At 40.8% G+C, this 21,769-nt stretch overlaps 1 protein-coding gene across 5 annotated transcripts in view; it reads right to left on the bottom strand.

The window, feature by feature from the left end:
- Positions 1 to 21,769, bottom strand: part of PHKA1 (phosphorylase kinase regulatory subunit alpha 1) — a 473,866-nt gene that overhangs the window by 233,262 nt on the left and 218,835 nt on the right. For all 5 annotated transcript variants that reach the window (XM_053698997.1, XM_053698999.1, XM_053699000.1 and 2 more), the window contains exon 20: positions 548 to 718. In XM_053698997.1, coding sequence (XP_053554972.1) covers positions 548 to 718 — 171 coding nt within the window. The remainder of the gene's footprint in view (positions 1 to 547; positions 719 to 21,769) is intronic.

Here is a 21,769-nt window from a genome sequence, read left to right as displayed (position 1 = left end):
CATAATGTAAATAACACCAAAAAAGGCCAAATTATTAATAAATTATTATTAAATTATGAATCACAAAAGACAAATGTGTGCAGGGACCAATCACCAGCTAGGTCCCAGTAGTGTAGGATATGTAAATATTTTTCAACAACAGATACCAAAAGAACAAAGTACATTTGAAAATAGAAGTGAATTTAAAAGTGCCTTAAAGGGATAGAAATGTCAAAATGTAAATAGGTGTATTTCAATTTAAAATATAAGCATTTTTGCAAAATATTTTCATTTTTATATGTAGACTTTCTGAGGCACCAGTTCCTACAGAGCATGTGCAAGGTTTCACAGTATATTCATATATGCATTTTGTGATTGGATGATGACTGTCACATGATGCAATGGGAAGGAAAATTGAACAAACTGAAATATCTCAGGAATAAAAAAAATCTACTACTAAAAATCTACATTTGAAATTCATAAGTACTTTTGCATTGTCTTTTTATTATGCACGTATTGTTTATGCAATTATAGTGTATTTAATGGTCCTTTAATAAAGGTGCCTCACCCTGCACTTGGAGACCCCGGGCTTTGTTACGCAGAGACAGAAGGTCACGAGTACTGTGGATGGCGGCCCGGAAGCGATTCAGTCCTCCACGCTGGACAGCAGGGTTTGGGCGGGGTGGGTCGCTGGATAGCAAGTGGCTCAGATACTGCGACACATCATCATCTATGTCATCTGGGAGAAACAAAAAATTAAGGGAGAAGAGGAACATTCCATCCCAGCAAGCAGCTTTAGGTTTGTTATAAAGAAAATTAAATCATATCTACCATAAAAATTGCAATAAATCAGATGATTAGGATCCCTAAATGTATACTTTACTATGAGTTTGATGTTAAGTGATAGATTGAAAAATTGTCCTAAAAAAAGAAAAAAAAAATACTTACCTGATAAATTCCTTTCTTTCATGGTGGTGAGAGTCCACGATCCCTTACTCATAGAAATTACTTCTCTATCGCTAGGAGGAGGCAAAGTTTCCCAAACCTCAAGAGCTCAAAATAGCCCTATCCTGATGAAAAATCAGATAAGGAGAATCATAAAAAAACATAATTTATGCTTACCTGATAAATTTATTTCTCTTGTGGTGTATCCAGTCCACGGATCATCCATTACTTGTGGGATATTCTCCTTCCCAACAGGAAGTTGCAAGAGGAACACCCACAGCAGAACTGCTATATAGCTCCTCCCCTAACTGCCATATCCAGTCATTCGACCGAAACAAGCCGAGAAAGGAGAAACCATAGGGTGCAGTGCTGACTGTAGTTTAAATTAAAATTTAGACCTGCCTTAAAAAGACAGGGCGGGCCGTGGACTGGATACACCACAAGAGAAATAAATTTATCAGGTAAGCATAAATTATGTTTTCTCTTGTAAGGTGCATCCAGTCCACGGATCATCCATTACTTGTGGGATACCAATACCAAAGCTAAAGTACACGGATGAAGGGAGGGAAAAGCCAGGCTTAAATGGAAGGAACCACTGCCTGTAGAACCTTTCTCCCAAAAATAGCCTCCGAAGAAGCAAAAGTATCAAATTTGTAAAATTTTGAAAAGGTATGAAGCGAAGACCAAGTCGCCGCCTTGCAAATCTGTTCAACAGAAGCCTCATTCTTAAAGGCCCAGGTGGAAGCCACAGGTCTAGTAGAATGAGCTGTAATTCTTTCAGGGGACTGCTGTCCAGCAGTCTCATAGGCTAAGCGTATTACGCTCCGAAGCCAAAAAGAAAGAGAGGTTGCCGAAGCTTTTTGACCTCTCCTCTGTCCAGAGTAAACAACAAACAGTGTAGATGTTTGGCGAAAATCTTTAGTAGCTTGTAAGTAAAACTTCAAAGCACGGACCACGTCCAGATTATGTAAAAGACGTTCCTTCTTTGAAGAAGGATTAGGACACAATGATGGAACAACAATCTCTTGATTGATATTCTTGTTAGAAACTACCTTAGGTAAAAACCCAGGTTTTGTACGCAGAACTACTTTATCTGAATGGAAAATCAGATAAGGAGAATCACATTGTAAGGCAGATAGCTCAGAGACTCTCCGAGCCGAGGAAATAGCCATCAAAAACAGAACTTTCCAAGATAAAAGTTTAATATCAACGGAATGAAGGGGTTCAAACAGAACCCCTTGAAGAACTTTAAGAACCAAGTTTAAGCTCCATGGGGGAGCAACAGGTTTAAACACAGGCTTAATTCTAACCAAAGCCTGACAAAAAGCTTGAACGTCTGGAACTTCTGCCAGACGCTTGTGCAAAAGAATAGACAGAGCAGAAATCTGTCCCTTTAAAGAACTAGCTGATAATCCTTTTTCCAAACCCTCTTGGAGAAAGGACAATATCCTAGGAATCCTAACCTTACTCCATGAGTAATTCTTGGATTCACACCAATAAAGATATTTACGCCATATCTTATGATAGATTTTCCTGGTGACAGGCTTTCGTGCCTGTATATGGGTATCAATGACTGACTCGGAGAAACCACGCTTTGATAAAATCAAGCGTTCAATCTCCATGCAGTCAGTCTCAGAGAAATTAGATTTGGATGATTGAAAGGACCTTGTAGTAGAAGGTCTTGTCTCAGAGGCAGGGTCCATGGTGGAAAGGATGACATGTCCACTAGGTCTGCATACCAGGTCCTGCGTGGCCACGCAGGCGCTATCAATATCACTGATGCTCTCTCCTGTTTGATTTTGGCAATCAGTCGAGGGAGCAGAGGAAACGGTGGAAACACATAAGCCAGGTTGAAGAACCAAGGCGCTGCTAGAGCATCTATCAGTGCCGCTTCTGGGTCCCTGGACCTGGATCCGTAACAAGGAAGCTTGGCGTTCTGGCGAGACGCCATGAGATCCAGTTCTGGTTTGCCCCAACGATGAACCAATTGAGCAAACATCTCTGGATGGAGTTCCCACTCCCCCGGATGAAAAGTCTGACGACTTAGAAAATCCGCCTCCCAGTTCTCTACACCTGGGATATGGATTGCTGATAGGTGGCAAGAGTGAGACTCTGCCCAGCGAATTATCTTGGAGACTTCTAACATCGCTAGGGAACTCCTGGTTCCCCCTTGATGGTTGATGTAAGCCAGTCGTGATGTTGTCCGACTGAAATCTGATGAACCTCAGGGTTGCTAACTGAGGCCAAGCTAGAAGAGCATTGAATATTGCTCTTAACTCCAGAATATTTATTGGGAGGAGTTTCTCCTCCTGAGTCCATGATCCCTGAGCCTTCAGGGAATTCCAGACTGCACCCCAACCTAGAAGGCTGGCATCTGTTGTTACAATTGTCCAATCTGGCCTGCGAAAGGTCATACCTTTGGACAGATGGACCTGAGAAAGCCACCAGAGAAGAGAATCTCTGGTCTCTTGATCTAGATTTAGCAGAGGGGACAAATCTGTGTAATCCCCATTCCACTGACTGAGCATGCATAGTTGCAGCGGTCTGAGGTGTAGGCGCGCAAATGGCACTATGTCCATCACCGCTACCATCAAGCCGATTACTTCCATACACTGAGCCACCGAAGGGCGCGGAATAGAATGAAGAACACGGCAAGATTTTAGAAGCTTTGATAACCTGGATTCTGTCAGGTAAATCTTCATTTCTACAGAATCTATCAGAGTCCCTAGGAAGGAGACTCTTGTGAGTGGGGATAGAGAACTCTTTTCCTCGTTCACCTTCCACCCTTGTGACTTGAGAAATGCCAGAACTATGTCCGTATGTGACTTGGCAATCTGAAAGCTTGACGTCTGTATCAGGATGTCGTCCAGATAAGGGGCCACTGATATACCTCGCGGTCTTAGGACCGCCAGAAGCGATCCCAGAACCTTTATAAAGATTCTTGGAGCTGTAGCTAACCCGAAGGGAAGAGCCACAAATTGGTAATGCCTGTCCAGAAAGGCAAACCTTAGGAACCGATGATGATCTTTGTGAATCGGTATTTGAAGGTAAGCATCCTTCAAATCCACTGTAGTCATGTACTGACCCTCCTGGATCATAGGAAGGATGGTCCGAATAGTTTCCATTTTGAATGATGGAACTCTGAGGAATTTGTTTAAGATCTTTAGATCCAAAATGGGTCTGAAGGTTCCTTCTTTTTTGGGAACCACAAACAGATTTGAATAAAAGCCCTGTCCCTGTTCCGTCTGTGGAACTGGACAGATCACTCCCATAACTAGGAGGTCTTGCACACAGCGTAAGAATGCCTTTTTCTTTATTTGGTTTACAGATAATCTCTGTATTTAGGCTTAACTTACATTAATTCGGTATCAGCAGCATTTTCTAGCAATTCCATCCCTAGAAAAACTTAAACTGCACATACCTTATTGCAGGATACCCTGCACGCTATTCTCCCTCTGAAGTTACCTCACTCCTCAGACATATGTGAGAACAGCAGTGGATCTTAGTTACTTCTGCTAAGATCATAGAAAACGCAGGCAGATTCTTCTTCTAAATGCTGCCTGAGATAAAATAGTACGACACCGGTACCATTTAAAAACAATAAACTCTTGATTGAAGAAAAAACTAACTATATTACACCACTTTCCTCTTACTACGTCCAGCTATGTTGAGAGTGGAAAGAGAATGACTGGATATGGCAGTTAGGGGAGGAGCTATATAGCAGCTCTGCTGTGGGTGATCCTCTTGCAACTTCCTGTTGGGAAGGAGAATATCCCACAAGTAATGGATGATCCGTGGACTGGATACACCTTACAAGAGAAACAGCAGATAATTCAGAAACTTTTCTAGCAGAAGAAATAGACAAAAGAAACAATACTTTCCAGGAAAGTAGTTTAATATCCATCTTATGTCTAGGCTCAAAAGGAGGAGCTCGCAAAACTCTTAACACCAGGTTAAGATTCCAAGGAGGAGAAAGAGGTTTAACAACAGGCTTAATACGGACCAAAGCCTTAACAAAACAATTGACATTAGGAAGATTACCAATCTTCCTGTGAAACAATACAGAAATGGCAAAAATCTGTCCCTTCAAAAAACGAGCATATAAACCTTTATCTAAACCATTATGCAAAAACTGAAGAATCCTAGAAATTCGAAAAGAATGCCAAGAAAAACCTTGATCCATAGACCAGGAAATGTAAGCCTTCTAAACATTGTAATAGATCTTCCTAAACACAGGCTAACGAGCCTGTATAAGAGTGTCAATAACAGAATCTGAAAAACCTCCGTTTCAGAACTATGCATTCAATTTCCATGACATCAAGTTGAGAGATTTTAGATTTGGATGGGATCTTGAGACAGAAGGTCTGGCCGAAGAGTAAGAGGCCAAAGAGAACAACAAGACATCTGTACTAGATCTGCAAACCAAATCCTGCGTGGTAACGCTGGGGCAATCAGGATTACAAAGGATTTCTCCTATTTTATCTTGCAAATTACTCTAGAAAGAAGAACCAGAGGAGGAAAAAGATAAGCAGGCTGAAATGACCAAGGAAGTACTAGAGCATCCACTGCTACTGAATGTGGATCCCTGGACCTCACAATGTACCTGGGAAGTTTGTTGTTCAAACAAGAGGCCATCAGATCTACCTCTGGTAGGTCGCAAAGGTCCAATATAATAGTGAATACATCCTAATGAAGAGGCCATTCCCCTGGATGAAAAGACTGAGGACTTAGAAAGTCTGCTTCCCAAATGATTACTCCTGGAATATTAACAGCAGAAATAAGACAAGAATTGGTTTCTGCCCAGGGAAGAATTTGAGATACTTCCTTCATGGCAAGGGAACTGCGAGTTCCCCCCTGATGATTGACATAAGCTACTGCTGTAACATTGTCTGACTGAAAGCGGAGAAAAGATTCCCTTCTCAACAGAGCCCAAACTTGAAGGGCACTAAAAATAGCACAGAGTTCTAAAAACATAATTTATTTAAGAACTTACCTGGTAAATTCATTTTTTCATATTGGCAAGAGTCCATGAGCTAGTGACGTATGGGATATACAATCCTACCAGGAGGGGCAAAGTTTCCCAAACCTCAAAATGCCTATAAAAACACCCCTCACCACACCCACAATTCAGTTTAACGAATAGCCAAGTAGTGGGGTGATAAAGAAAGGAGTAGAAAGCATCAACAAAGGAATTTGGAAATAATTGTGCTGTATACAAAAAAAATCATAACCACCATAATAAAGGGATAGGCCTCATGGACTCTTGCCAATATGAAAGAAATGAATTTATCAGGTAAGTTCTTACATAAATTATGTTTTCTTTCATGTAATTGGCAAGAGTCCATGAGCTAGAGACGTATGGGATAGCAATACCCAAGATGTGGAACTCCACGCAAGAGTCACTAGAGAGGGAGGGATAAAAATAAAAAACATAATTTATGTAAGAACTTACCTGATAAATTCATTTATTTCATATTAGCAAGAGTCCATGAGCTAGTGACGTATGGGATATACATTCCTACCAGGAGGGGCAAAGTTTCCCAAACCTCAAAATGCCTATAAATACACCCCTCACCACACCCACAAATCAGTTTAACGAATAGCCAAGAAGTGGGGTGATAAGAAAAAAAGTGCGAAGCATAAATATAAGGAATTGGAATAATTGTGCTTTATACAAAAAAATCATAACCACCACAAAAAAAGGGTGGGCCTCATGGACTCTTGCTAATATGAAAGAAATGAATTTATCAGGTAAGTTCTTACATAAATTATGTTTTCTTTCAAGTAATTAGCAAGAGTCACTAGAGAGGGAGGGATAAAATAAAGACAGCCAATTCCGCTGAAAAAAATCCACACCCAAAAATAAAGTTTAAATCTTATAAAGAAAAAAACTGAAAATATAAGCAGAAGATTCAAACTGAAACAGCTGCCTGAAGTACTTTTCTACCAAAGACAGCTTCAGAAGAAGAAAACACATCAAAATGGTAGAATTTAGTAAAAGTATGCAAAGAAGACCAAGTTGCTGCTTTGCAAATCTGATCAACCGAAGCTTCATTCCTAAACGCCCAGAAAGTAATTTAATGTCCAATGAATGCATAGGTTCAAACGGAGGAGCTTGAAGAGCCCTCAGAACCAAATTCAAACTCCAAGGAGGAGAAATTGACTTAATGACAGGTTTTATACGAACCAAAGCTTGTACAAAACAATGAATATCAGGAAGATTAGCAATCTTTCTGTGAAAAAGAACAGAAAGAGCAGAGATTTGTCCTTTCAAGGAACTTGCAGACAAACCTTTATCTAAACCATCCTGAATAAACTGTAAAATTCTCGGAATTCTAAAAGAATGCCAGGAAAAATGATGAGAAAGACACCAAGAAATATAAGTCTTCCAGACTCTATAATATATCTCCCTAGATACAGATTTACGAGCCTGTAACATAGTATTAATCACAGAGTCAGAGAAACCTCTTTGACTAAGAATCAAGCGTTCAATCTCCATACCTTTAAATTTAAGGATTTGAGATCCTGATGGAAAAAAGGACCTTGCGACAGAAGGTCTGGCCTTAACTGAAGAGTCCACGGTTGGCAAGAGGCCATCCGGACAAGATCCGCATACCAAAACTTGTGATGCCATGCTGGAGCTACCAGCAGAACAAACGAGCATTCCTTCAGAATCTTGGAGATTACTCTTGGAAAAAGAACTAGAGGTGGAAATATATAGGCAGGATGATACTTCCAAGGAAGTGACAATGCATCCACTGCTACCGCTTGAGGATCCCTGGATCTGGACAGATACCTGGGAAGTTTCTTGTTTAGATGAGAGGCCATCAAATCTATTTCTGGAAGTCCCCACATTTGAACAATCTGAAGAAATACCTCTGGGTGAAGAGACCATTCGCCCGGATGTAACATTTGGCGACTGAGATAATCCGCTTCCCAATTGTCTATACCTGGGATATGAACCGCAGAAACTAGACAGGAGCTGGATTCCGCCCATACCAGAATTCGAGATACTTCTTTCATAGCCAGAGGACTGTGAGTCCCTCCTTGATGATTGATGTATGCCACAGTTGTGACATTGTCTGTCTGAAAACAAATGAACGATTCTCTCTTTAGAAGAGGCCAAGACTGAAGAGCTCTGAAAATTGCACGGAGTTCCAAAATATTGATCGGTAATCTCACCTCCTGAGATTCCCAAACCCCTTGTGCTGTCAGAGACCCCCACACAGCTCCCCAACCTGTAAGACTTGCATCTGTTGAAATTACAGTCCAGGTCGGAAGAACAAAAGAAGCCCCCTGAACTAAACGATGGTGATCTGTCCACCACGTCAGAGAGTGTCGAACAATCGGTTTTAAAGATATTAATTGAGATATCTTTGTGTAATCCCTGCACCACTGGTTCAGCATACAGAGCTGAAGAGGTCGCATGTGAAAACGAGCAAAGGGGATCGCGTCCGATGCAGCAGTCATAAGACCTAGAATTTCCATGCATAAGACTACCGAAGGGAATGATTGTGACTGAAGGTTTCGACAAGCTGATATCAATTTTAGACGTCTCTTGTCTGTCAAAGATAGAGTCATGGACACTGAATCTATCTGGAAACCTAAAAAGGTTACCTGTGTCTGAGGAATCAATGAACTTTTTGGTAAATTGATCCTCCAACCATGATGTTGAAGAAACAACACAAGTCGATTCGTATGAGATTCTGCTAAATGTGAAGACTGAGCAAGTACCAAGATATCGTCCAAATAAGGAAATACCACAATACCCTGTTCTCTGATTACAGACAGAAGGGCACCGAGAACCTTCGTAAAAATTCTTGGAGCTGTAGCTAGGCCAAACGGCAGAGCCACAAACTGGTAATGCTTGTCTAGGAAAGAGAATCTCAGAAACTGATAGTGATCTGGATGAATCGGAGTATGCAGATATGCATCCTGTAAATCTATTGTAGACATATAATGCCCTTGCTGAACAAAAGGCAGGATAGTCCTTACAGTTACCATTTTGAATGTTGGTATCCTTACATAACGATTCAATATTTTTAGATCCAGAACTGGTCTGAAGGAATTCTCCTTCTTTGGTACAATGAAGAGATTTGAATAAAACCCCAGTCCCTGTTCCAGAACTGGAACTGGCATAATTACTCCAGCCAACTCTAGATCTGAAACACATTTCAGAAATGCTTGAGCCTTCGCTGGGTTTACTGGGACACGGGAAAGAAAAAATCTCTTTGCAGGAGGCCTTATCTTGAAGCCAATTCTGTACCCTTCTGAAACAATGTTCTGAATCCAAAGATTGTGAACGGAATTGATCCAAATTTCTTTGAAAAAACGTAATCTGCCCCCTACCAGCTGAGCTGGAATGAGGGCCGCACCTTCATGTGGACTTAGGAGCTGGCTTTGATTTTCTAAAAGGCTTGGATTTATTCCAGACTGGAGATGGTTTCCAAACTGATACCGCTCCTGAGGATGAAGGATCAGGTTTTTGTTCCTTGTTGTGACGAAAGGAACTAAAACGATTATTAGACCTAAATTTACCTTTAGATTTTTTATCCTGTGGTAAAAAAGTTCCTTTCCCTCTAGTAACAGATGAGATAATAGAATCCAACTGAGAACCAAACAATTTATTACCCTGGAAAGAAAGGGAAAGCAGAGTAGACTTAGAAGACATATCAGCATTCCAAGTTTTAAGCCATAAAGCTCTTCTAGCTAAAAATAGCTAGAGACATATACCTGACATCAACTCTAATGATATCAAAGATGGCATCACAAATAAAATTATTAGCATGTTGAAGAAGAATAATAATGCTATGAGAATTATGATCTGTTACTTGTTGCGCTAAGTTGAAGCTGCAGCAACATCCGCTAAAGATATAGCAGGTCTAAGAAGATTACCTGAACACAAGTAAGCTTTTCTTAGAAAGGATTCAATTTTCCTATCTAAAGGATCCTTAAAGGAAGTACCATCTGCCGTAGTAATAGTAGTACGCTTAGCAAGAGTAGAGACAGCCCCATCAACCTTAGGGATTTTGTCCCAAAACTCTAATCTGTCAGATGGCACAGGATATAATTGCTTAAAACGTTTAGAAGGAGTAAATGAATTACCCAAATTATTCCATTCCCTGGAAATTACTTCAGAAATAGCACTAGGGACAGGAAAAACCTCTGGAATAACTACAGGAGATTTAAAAACCTTATCTAAACGTTTAGATTTAGTATCAAGAGGACCAGAATCCTCAATTTCTAATGCAATTAGGACTTCTTTAAGTAAAGAACGAATAAATTCCATTTTAAATAAATATGAAGATTTATCAGCATCAACCTCTGAGACAGAATCCTCTGAACCAGAAGAACCATTATCAGAATCAGAATGATGATGTTCATTTAAAAATTCATCTGAAAAATGAGAAGTTTTAAAAGACTTTTTACGTTTACTAGAAGGAGGAATAACAGACATAGCCTTCTTAATGGATTTAGAAACAAAATCTCTTATGTTATCAGGAACACTCTGAGTATTAGATGTTGACGGAACAGCAACAGGTAATGTAACAGTACTAAAGGAAATATTATCTGCATTAACAAGTTTGTCATGACAAACAGTACAAACAACAGCTGGAGGAACAGATACCATAAGTTTACAGCAGATACACTTAGCTTTCTTTAGTATCTCCTAACTCAGTTTCAACGTGGGACATCTTGCAATATGTAATAGAAAAAACAACATATAAAGCAAAATTGATCAAATTCCTTAAATGACAGTTTCAGGAATGGGAAAAAATGCCAGTGAACAAGCTTCTAGCAACCAGAAGCAATAAATAGTGAGACTTAAATAATGTGGAGACAATAGTGACGCCCATATTTTTTTAGCGCAAAAATGACGCCCACATTATTTGGCGCCTAAATGCTTTTGGCGCCAAAAATGACGCCACATCCGGAACGCCGACACTTTTGGCGCAAAAGAACGTCAAAAATGACGCAACTTCCGGCGACACGTATGACGCCGGAAACAGAAAAAAAATTTTGTGCCAAAAAAGTCCGCGCCAAGAATGACACAATAAAATGAAGCATTTTCAGCCCCCGCGAGCCTAACAGCCCACAGGGAAAAAACATAATTTATGTAAGAACTTACCTGATAAATTCATTTCTTTCATATTAGCAAGAGTCCATGAGCTAGTGACGTATGGGATATACATTCCTACCAGGAGGGGCAAAGTTTCCCAAACCTCAAAATGCCTATAAATACACCCCTCACCACACCCACAAATCAGTTTAACGAATAGCCAAGAAGTGGGGTGATAAGAAAAAAAGTGTGAAAGCATATAAAATAAGGAATTGGAATAGTTGTGCTTTATACAAAAAAAATCATAACCACCAAAAAGGGTGGGCCTCATGGACTCTTGCTAATATGAAAGAAATGAATTTATCAGGTAAGTTCTTACATAAATTATGTTTTCTTTCATGTAATTAGCAAGAGTCCATGAGCTAGTGACGTATGGGATAATGACTACCCAAGATGTGGATCTTTCCACGCAAGAGTCACTAGAGAGGGAGGGATAAAATAAAGACAGCCAATTCCTGCTGAAAATAATCCACACCCAAAATAAAGTTTAATGAAAACATAAGCAGAAGACTCAAACTGAAACCGCTGCCTGAAGTACTTTTCTACCAAAAACTGCTTCAGAAGAAGAAAACACATCGAAATGGTAGAATTTAGTAAAGGTATGCAAAGAGGACCAAGTTGCTGCTTTGCAAATCTGATCAGCCGAAGCCTCATTCCTAAACGCCCAGGAAGTAGAAACTGACCTAGTAGAATGAGCTGTAATCCTTTGAGGCGGAGTTTTACCCGACTCGACATTGTTGAGATTATAGTCCAGGTCGGAAGAACAAAAGAAGCCCCCTGAATTAAACAATGGTGATCTGTCCACCACGTCAGAGAATGTCGGACAATCGGTTTTAAAGATATTAATTGAGATATCTTTGTGTAATCCCTGCACCATTGGTTCAGCATACAGAGCTGAAGAGGTCGCATGTGAAAACGAGCAAAGGGGATCGCGTCCGATGCAGCAGTCATAAGACCTAGAATTTCTATGCATAAGGCTACCGAAGGGAATGATTGTGACTGAAGGTTTCGACAAGCTGAAATCAATTTTAGACGTCTTTTGTCTGTCAAAGATAGAGTCATGGACACTGAATCTATCTGGGAACCTAAAAAGGTTACCCTTGTCTGAGGAATCAATGAACTTTTTAGTGAATTGATCCTCCAACCATGATCTTGAAGAAACAACACAAGTCGATTCGTATGAGATTCTGCTAAATGTGAAGACTGAGCAAGTACCAATCGGAATATGCAGATATGCATCCTGTAAATCTATTGTAGACATATAATGCCCTTGCTGAACAAAAGGCAAGATAGTCCTTACAGTTACCATTTTGAATGTTGGTATCCTTACATAACGATTCAATATTTTTAGATCCAGAACTGGTCTGAAGGAATTCTCCTTCTTGGGTACAATGAAGAGATTCAAATAAAACCCCAGCCCCTGTTCCAGAACTGGAACTGGCATAATTACTCCAGCCAACTCTAGATCTGAAACACATTTCAGAAATGCTTGAGCTTTCACTGGGTTTACTGGGACACGGGAAAGAAAAAATCTCTTTGCAGGAGGTCTTGAAACCAATTCTGTACCCTTCTGAAACAATGTTCTGAATCCAAAGATTGTGAACAGAATTGATCAAAATTTCTTTGAAAAAACGTAATCTGCCCCCTACCAGCTGAGCTGGAATGAGGGCCGCACCTTCATGTGGACTTAGAAGCTGGCTTTGCTTTTCTAGAAGGCTTGGATTTATTCCAGACTGGAGATGGTTTCCAAACTGAAACTGCTCCTGAGGATGAAGGATCAGGCTTTTGTTCTTTGCTGAAACGAAAACGATTATTAGCCCTGTTTTTACCTTTAGATTTTTTATCCTGTGGTAAAACAGTTCCTTTCCCACCAGTAACAGTTGATATAATAGAATCCAACTGAGAACCAAATAATTTATTACCCTGGAAAGAAAGGGAAAGTAGAGTCGATTTAGAAGACATATCAGCATTCCAAGTTTTAAGCCATAAAGCTCTTCTAGCTAAAATAGCTAGAGACATAAACCTGACATCAACTCTGATAATATCAAAAATGGCATCACAGATAAAATTATTAGCATTTTGAAGAAGAAGAATAATATTATGAGAATCATGATCTGTTACTTGTTGCGCTAAAGTTTCCAACCAAAAAGTTGAAGCTGCAGCAACATCAGCCAATGATATAGCAGGTCTAAGAAGATTACCTGAACACAGATAAGCTTTTCTTAGAAAGGATTCAATTTTCCTATCTAAAGGATCCTTAAAGGAAGTACCATCTGCCGTAGGAATAGTAGTACGTTTAGCAAGGGTAGAAATAGCCCCATCAACTTTAGGGATTTTGTCCCAAAACTCTAATCTGTCAGACGGTACAGGATATAATTGCTTACAACGTTTAGGAGTAAATGAATTACCCAAATTGTTCCATTCTCTGGAAATTACTTCAGAAATCGCACCAGGAACAGGAAAAACTTCTGGAATAACCACAGGAGATCTAAAGACCTTGTCTAAACGTTTAGATTTAGTATCAAGAGGACCAGAATCCTCAATTTCTAATGCAATTAGGACTTCTTTAAGTAAAGAACGGATAAATTCCATTTTAAATAAATATGACGATTTATCAGCATCAACCTCTGAGACAGAATCCTCTGTATCAGAAGAATCATTAGAATCAGAATGATGATGTTCATTTAAAAATTCATCTGTATAAAGAAAAGTTTTAAAAGACTTTTTATGTTTACTAGAAGGAGGAATAACAGACATAGCCTTCTTAATGGATTCAGAAACAAAATCTCTTATGTTATCAGGAACACTCTGAACATTAGATGTTGATGGAACTGCAACAGGTAATGGTACTTTACTAAAGGAAATATTTTCTGCATTAACAAGTTTGTCACGACATTTAATACAAACAACAGCTGGAGGAACAACTACCAAAAGTTTACAGCAGATACACTTAGCTTTGGTAGTTCCATCACCAGGCAGCGATTTTCCAGTAGTATCTTCTGACTCAGTTGCAACGTGGGACATCTTGCAATATGTAATAGAAAAAACAACATATAAAGCAAAATTGATAAAATTCCTTAAATGACAGTTTCAGGAATGGGAAAAAATGCCAGTGAACAAGCTTCTAGCAACCAGAAGCAACAAAAAATGAGACTTAATAAAGTGGAGACAAAATTGACGCCCACATTATTTGGCGCCTAAATGCTATTAGCGCCAAAAATGACGCCACATCCGGAACGCCGACATTTTTGGCGCGAAAAAACGTCAAAAATGACGCAACTTCCGGCGACACGTATGACGCCGGAAATATAAAAAAAATTTCGCGCCAAGAAAGTCCGCGCCAAGAATGACGCAATAAAATGAAGCATTTTCAGCCCCCGCGAGCCTAACAGCCCACAGGGAAAAAGTCAAATTTTTAAGGTAAGATAAAAATGATATATTCAAATGCATTATCCCAAATATGAAACTGACTGTCTGAAATAAGGAAATGTTGAACATCCTGAGTCAAGGCAAATAAATGTTTGAATACATATATTTAGAACTTTATAAAAAAGTGCCCAACCATAGCTTTAGAGTGTCACAGAAAATAAGACTTACTTACCCCAGGACACTCATCTACATGTTGTAGAAAGCCAAACCAGTACTGAAACGAAAATCAGCAGAGGTAATGGTATAAATATAAGAGTATATCGTCGATCTAAAAAGGGAGGTAAGAGATGAATCTCTACGACCGATAACAGAGAACCCATGAAATAGACCCCGTAGAAGGAGATCATTGAATTCAAACAGGCAATACTCTCCTCACATCCCTCTGACATTCACTGCACGCTGAGAGGAAAACCGGGCTCCAACCTGCTGCGGAGCGCATATCAACGTAGAATCTAGCACAAACTTACTTCACCACCTCCATAGGAGGCAAAGTTTGTAAAACTGATTTGTGGGTGTGGTGAGGGGTGTATTTATAGGCATTTTGAGGTTTGGGAAACTTTGCCCCTCCTGGTAGGAATGTATATCCCATACGTCACTAGCTCATGGACTCTTGCTAATTACATTAAAGAAACAGCCATTTTCCGCTGAAAAAATAAATCCACAACCCAAAATATAAGTGCAATCTCATAAATGAAAGGAAAAACTTAAATCCAAAGCAGAAGAATCAAACTGAAACAGCTGCCTGAAGAACATTTCTACCAAAAACTGCTCCCGAAGAAGCAAATACATCAAAATGGTAGAATATAGTAAATGTATGCAAAGAAGACCAAGTAGCAGCTTTGTAAATCTGATCAACTGAAGCTTCATTCTTAAAAGCCCAGGAAGTGGAAACTGATCTAGTAGAATGAGCTGTAATTCTCTTCTGAGGCGGGGCTTGACCCGACTCCAAATAGGCTTGATGAATCAAAAGCTTTAACCATGAAGCCAAAGAAACGGCACAAGCCTTCTGACCTTTCCTAGAACCAGAAAAGATAACAAATAGACTAGAAGTCTTCCTGAAATCTTAGTAGCTTCAACATAATATTTCAGAGCTCTCACCACATCCAAAGAATGTAAGGATCTCTCCAAAGAATTCTTAGGATTAGGACACAAGGAATGAACAACAATTTCTCTATTAATGTTGTTAGAATTCACAACCTTAGGTAAGAATTTAAATGAAGTCCGCAAAACTGCCTTATCCTGATGAAAAATCAGAAAAGGAGATACACAAGAGAGAGCGGATAATTCAGAAACTCTTCTTAGCAGAAGGGATGGCCAAAAGAAACCACACTTTCCAAGAAAGTAGTTTAATGTCCAAGAATGCATAGGCTCAAACGGAGGAGCCTGTAAATCCTTCAAAACCAAATTAAGACTCCAAAGAGGAGAGATTGATTTAATGACAGGCTTGATACGAACCAAAGCCTGCACAAAAACATAATTTATGCTTACCTGATAAATTTATTTCTCTTGTAGTGTATCCAGTCCACGGATCATCCATTACTTGTGGGATATTCTCCTTCCCAACAGGAAGTTGCAAGAGGATCACCCACAGCAGAGCTGCTATATAGCTCCTCCCCTCACTGCCATATCCAGTCATTCGACCGAAACAAGCCGAGAAAGGAGAAACCATAGGGTGCAGTGGTGACTGTAGTTTAATTAAAATTTAGACCTGCCTTAAAAGGACAGGGCGGGCCGTGGACTGGATACACTACAAGAGAAATAAATTTATCAGGTAAGCATAAATTATGTTTTCTCTTGTTAAGTGTATCCAGTCCACGGATCATCCATTACTTGTGGGATACCAATACCAAAGCTAAAGTACACGGATGATGGGAGGGACAAGGCAGGAACTTAAACGGAAGGAACCACTGCCTGTAGAACCTTTCTCCCAAAAATAGCCTCCGAAGAAGCAAAAGTATCAAATTTGCAAAATTTGGAAAAGGTATGAAGCGAAGACTTAGTCGCAGCCTTGCAAATCTGTTCAACAGAAGCCTCATTTTTAAAGGCCCAGGTGGAAGCCACAGCTCTAGTGGAATGAGCTGTAATCCTTTCAGGAGGCTGCTGTCCAGCAGTCTCATAGGCTAAACGGATTATACTCCGAAGCCAAAAAGAAAGAGAGGTTGCCGAGGCCTTCTGACCTCTCCTCTGTCCAGAGTAAACAACAAACAGGTTAGATGTTTGACGAATATCTTTAGTAGCTTGTAAGTAAAACTTCAAGGCACGGACTACGTCTAGATTATGCAAAAGACGTTCCTTCTTTGAAGAAGGATTAGGACATAATGATGGAACAACAATCTCTTGATTGATATTCTTGTTAGAAACCACCTTGGGTAAAAACCCAGGTTTTGTACGCAGAACTACTTTATCTGAATGAAAGATCAGATAAGGAGAATCACAATGTAAGGCAGATAACTCAGAGACTCTTCGAGCCGAGGAAATAGCCATCAGAAAAAGAACTTTCCATGATAGAAGTTTGATATCAATAGAATGAAGGGGTTCAAACGGAACCCCTTGAAGAACTTTAAGAACCAAGTTTAAGCTCCATGGAGGAGCAACAGGTTTAAACACAGGCTTAATTCTAACTAAAGCCTGACAAAATGCCTGAACGTCTGGAACTTCTGCCAGATGCTTGTGTAAAAGAATAGAGCAGAAATATGTCCCTTTAAAGAACTAGCTGATAATCCTTTGTCCAAACCCTCTTGGAGGAAGGACAATATCCTAGGAATCCTGACCCTACTCCATGAGTAATTCTTGGATTCACACCAATGAAGATATTTACGCCATATCTTGTGATAGATTTTCCTGGTGACAGGCTTTCGTGCCTGTATTAAGGAATCAATGACTGACTCGGAGAAGCCACGCTTTGATAGAATCAAGCGTTCAATCTCCATGCAGTCAGTCTCAGAGAAATTAGATTCGGATGATTGAAAGGACCTTGTATGAGAAGGTCTTGTCTCAGAGGCATAGTCCATGGTGGAAAGGATGACATGTCCACTAGGTCTGCATATCAGGTCCTGCGTGGCCATGCAGGCACTATCAGAATCGTCGATGCCCTCTCCTGTCTGATTTTGGCAATCAGTCGAGGGAGCAGAGGAAATGGTGGAAACACATAAGCCAGGTTGAAGAACCAAGGAGCTGCTAGAGCATCTATCAGCGTCGCTTCTGGGTCCCTGGACCTGGATCCGTAACAAGGAAGCTTGGCATTCTGGCGAGACGCCATGAGATCCAGTTCTGGTTTGCCCCAACGATGAACCAAATGAGCAAACACCTCCGGATGGAGTTCCCACTCCCCCGGATGAAAAGTCTGACGACTTAGAAAATCCGCCTCCCAGTTCTCTACATCTGGGATATGGATTGCTGATAGGTGGCAAGAGTGAGACTCTGCCCAGCGAATTATCTTGGAGACTTCTAACATCGCTAGGGAACTCCTGGTTCCCCCTTGATGGTTGATGTAAGCCACAGTCGAATATTGCTCTTAACTCCAGAATATTTATTGGGAGGAGTTTCTCCTCCTGAGTCCACGATCCCTGAGCCTTCAGGGAGTTCCAGACTGCACCCCAACCTAGAAGGCTGGCATCTGTTGTTACAATCGTCCAATCTGGTCTGCGAAAGGTCATACCCTTGGACAGGTGGACCCGAGATAACCACCAGAGAAGAGAATCTCTGGTTTCCTGATCCAGATTTAGTAGAGGGGACAAATCTGTGTAATCCCCATTCCACTGACTGAGCATGCATAATTGCAGCGGTCTGAGATGCAGGCGTGCAAATGGCACTATGTCCATTGCCGCTACCATTAAGCCGATTACCTCCATGCACTGAGCCACCGCAGGGCGCGGAGTGGAGTGAAGAACACGGCAAGCATTTAGAAGTTTTGATAACCTGGACTCCGTCAGGTAAATTTTCATTTCTACAGAATCTATAAGAGTCCCTAGGAAGGAAACCCTTGTGAGAGGAGATAGAGAACTCTTTTCTTCGTTCACTTTCCACCCATGCGACCTCAGAAATGCCAGAACTATCTCTGTATGAGACTCGGCAATTTGAAAGCTTGACACCTGTATCAGGATGTCGTCTAGATAAGGAGCCACCGCTATGCCTCGAAGTCTTAGAACCACCAGAAGAGAGCCCAGAACCTTTGTAAAAATTATTGGGGCTGTAGCCAACCCGAAGGGAAGAGCTACAAATTGGTAATGCCTGTCTAGAAAGGCAAATCTCAGGTGATGATTCTTGTGAATCGGAATGTGAAGGTAGACCCTCTTGGATCATGGGTAAGATGGTTCGAATAGTTTCCATCTTGAATGATGGAACCTGAGGAATTTGTTTAAGATCTTTAGATCCAAAATTGGTCTGAAGGTTCCCTCTTTTTTGGGAACCACAAACAGATTTGAATAAAAACCCTGTCCTTGTTCCGTCTGCGGAACTGGATGGATCACTCCCATTACTAGGAGGTCTTGCCCGCAGCGTAGGAATTCCTCTTTCTTTATCTGGTTTGCAGATAATCTTGAAAGGTGAAATCTCCCCTGTGGAGGAGAAGCTTTGAAGTCCAGAAGATATCCCTGAGATATGATCTCCAACGCCCAGGGATCCTGAACATCTCTTGCCCACGCCTGGGCGAAGAGAGAAAGTCTGCCCCCTACTAGATCCGTTGCTGGATAGGGGGCCGTTCCTTCATGCTGTCTTGGAGGCAGCAGCAGGCTTTCTGGCCTGCTTGCCCTTGTTCCAGGACTGGTTAGATTTCCAGGCCTGCTTGGATTGAGCAAAAGTTCCCTCTTGTTTTGAAGCAGAGGAAGTTGATGCTGAACCTGCCTTGAAATTTCGAAAGGCACGAAAATTAGACTGTTTGGCCCTTGATTTGGCCCTGTCTTGAGGAAGGGTATGACTCTTACCTCCAAGTAATGTCAGCAATATTTTCTTTCATACCAGGCCCGAATAAGGTCTGCCCCTTGAAAGGAATGTTGAGTAATTTAGGCTTTGAAGTCACGTCAGCTGACCAGGATTTTTCGCCATAACGCCCTGCGTGCCTGGATGGTGAATCCGGAATTCTTAGCCGTTAGTTTAGTCAAATGAACAATGGCATCAGAAACAAATTAGTTAGCTAGCTTAAGTGTTCTAAGCTTGTCAATGATTTCAGTCAATGGAGCTGTATGGATGGCCTCTTCCAGGGCCTCAAACCAGAATGCCGCCACCGCAGCAGTGACAGGTGCAATGCATGCAAGAAGCTGTAAAATAAAACCTTGTTGAATAAACATTTTCTTAAGGTAACCCTCTAATTTTTTATCCATTGGATTTGAAAAAGCACAACTGTCCTCAACCGGGATAGTGGTACGCTTTGCTAAAATAGAAACTGCTCCCTCCACCTTAGGGACCGTCTGCCATAAGTCCCGTGTAGTGGCGTCTATGGGAAACATTTTTCTAAATATAGGAGGGGGGGGGGAAACGGCACACCGGGTCTATCCCACTCCTTATTAATAATTTCTGTAAACCTTTTAGGTATTGGAAAAACATCAGTACACACCGGCACTGCATAGTATTTATCCAGTTTACACAATTTCTCTGGCACTGCAATTGTGTCACAGTCATTCAGAGCAGCTAACACCTCCCCAAGCAATACACGGAGGTTCTCAAGCTTAAATTTAAAATTAGAAATCTCAGAATCAGGTTTCCCCGAGTCAGAGATGTCACCCACAGACTGAAGCTCTCCGTCCTCAGGTTCTGCATATTGTGACGCAGTATCAGACATGGCTCTTACAGCATCTACGCGCTCTGTATCTCGTCTAACCCCAGAGCTATTGCGCTTGCCTCTTAATTCAGGCAATCTGGCTAATACCGCTGACAGGGTATTATCCATGATCGCAGCCATGTCCTGCAAAGTAATCGCTATGGGCGTCCCTGATGTACTTGGCGCCATATTAGCGTGCGTCCCTTGAGCGGGAGGCAAAGGGTCCGACACGTGGGGAGAGTTAGTCGGCATAACTTCCCCCTCGACAGAACCCTCTGGTGACAATTATTTTATAGATAAAGACAGAGCTTTACTGTTTAAGGTGAAATCAATACATTTAGTACACATTCTCCTATGGGGCTCCACCATGGCTTTTAAACATAATGAACAAGTAGTTTCCTCTGTGTCAGACATGTTTGTACAGACTAGCAATAAGCTTGGATAACACTTTAAAACAAGTTAACAAGCAATATAAAAAACGTTACTGTGCCTTTAAGAAAAACAAATTTTGTCAAAATTTGAAATAACAGTGAAAAAAGGCAGTTACACTAACAAAATTTTTACAGTGTATGTAACAAGTTAGCAGAGCATTGCACCCACTTGCAAATGGATGATTAACCCCTTAATACCAAAAACGGATTAAAAATTTTAAAAAAATGTTTTTAAAACTAGTCACAACATCTGCCACAGGTCTACTGTGGTTGTTACCCTCCTCAAACACGACTTTTGAAGCCTTTTGAGCCATTCAGAGATGTCCTGTATCATGCAGAGGGAAGCTGAGTGTCTCTGTCTGTAATTTTAGCTGTGCAGAAAAACGCTAAAATAGGCCCCTCCCACTCATATTACAACAGTGGAAAGCCTCAGGAAACTGTTTCTAGGCAAAAATCAAGCCAGCCATGTGGAAAAAAACTAGGCCCCAATAAGATTTATCACCAAGCATATATAAAAACGATTAAACATGCCAGCAAACGTTTTATATTGCACTTTTATAAGAGTATGTATCTCTGGTAATAAGCCTGATACCAGTCGCTATTAAATCACTGTATTTAGGCTTAACTTACATTAATCCGGTATCAGCAGCATTTTTCTAGCAAATTCCATCCCTAGAAATATATTAACTGCACATACCTTATTGCAGGATAACCTGCACGCCATTCCCCCTCTGAAGTTACCTCACTCCTCAGAATATGTGAGAACGGCAGTGGATCTTAGTTACTTCTGCTAAGATCATAGAAACCGCAGGCAGATACTTCTTCTAATGCTGCCTGAGATAAAATAGTACACTCCGGTACCATTTAAAACTAACAAACTTTTGATTGAAGTTAAAAAACTAACTATAATACACCACTCTCCTCTTACTACCTCCATCTTTGTTGAGAGTTGCAAGAGAATGACTGGATATGGCAGTGAGGGGAGGAGCTATATAGCAGCTCTGCTGTGGGTGATCCTCTTGCAACTTCCTGTTGGGAAGGAGAATATCCCACAAGTAATGGATGATCCGTGGACTGGATACACTTAACAAGAGAAACAATGAATATCAG

Source organism: Bombina bombina, chromosome 1 (genome assembly GCF_027579735.1).
Source record: "Bombina bombina isolate aBomBom1 chromosome 1, aBomBom1.pri, whole genome shotgun sequence".
NCBI lineage: Eukaryota > Metazoa > Chordata > Amphibia > Anura > Bombinatoridae > Bombina > Bombina bombina.
The sequence above is the reverse complement of the archived record's forward strand: the minus strand, read 5'-3'. Positions and strand labels throughout refer to the sequence as shown.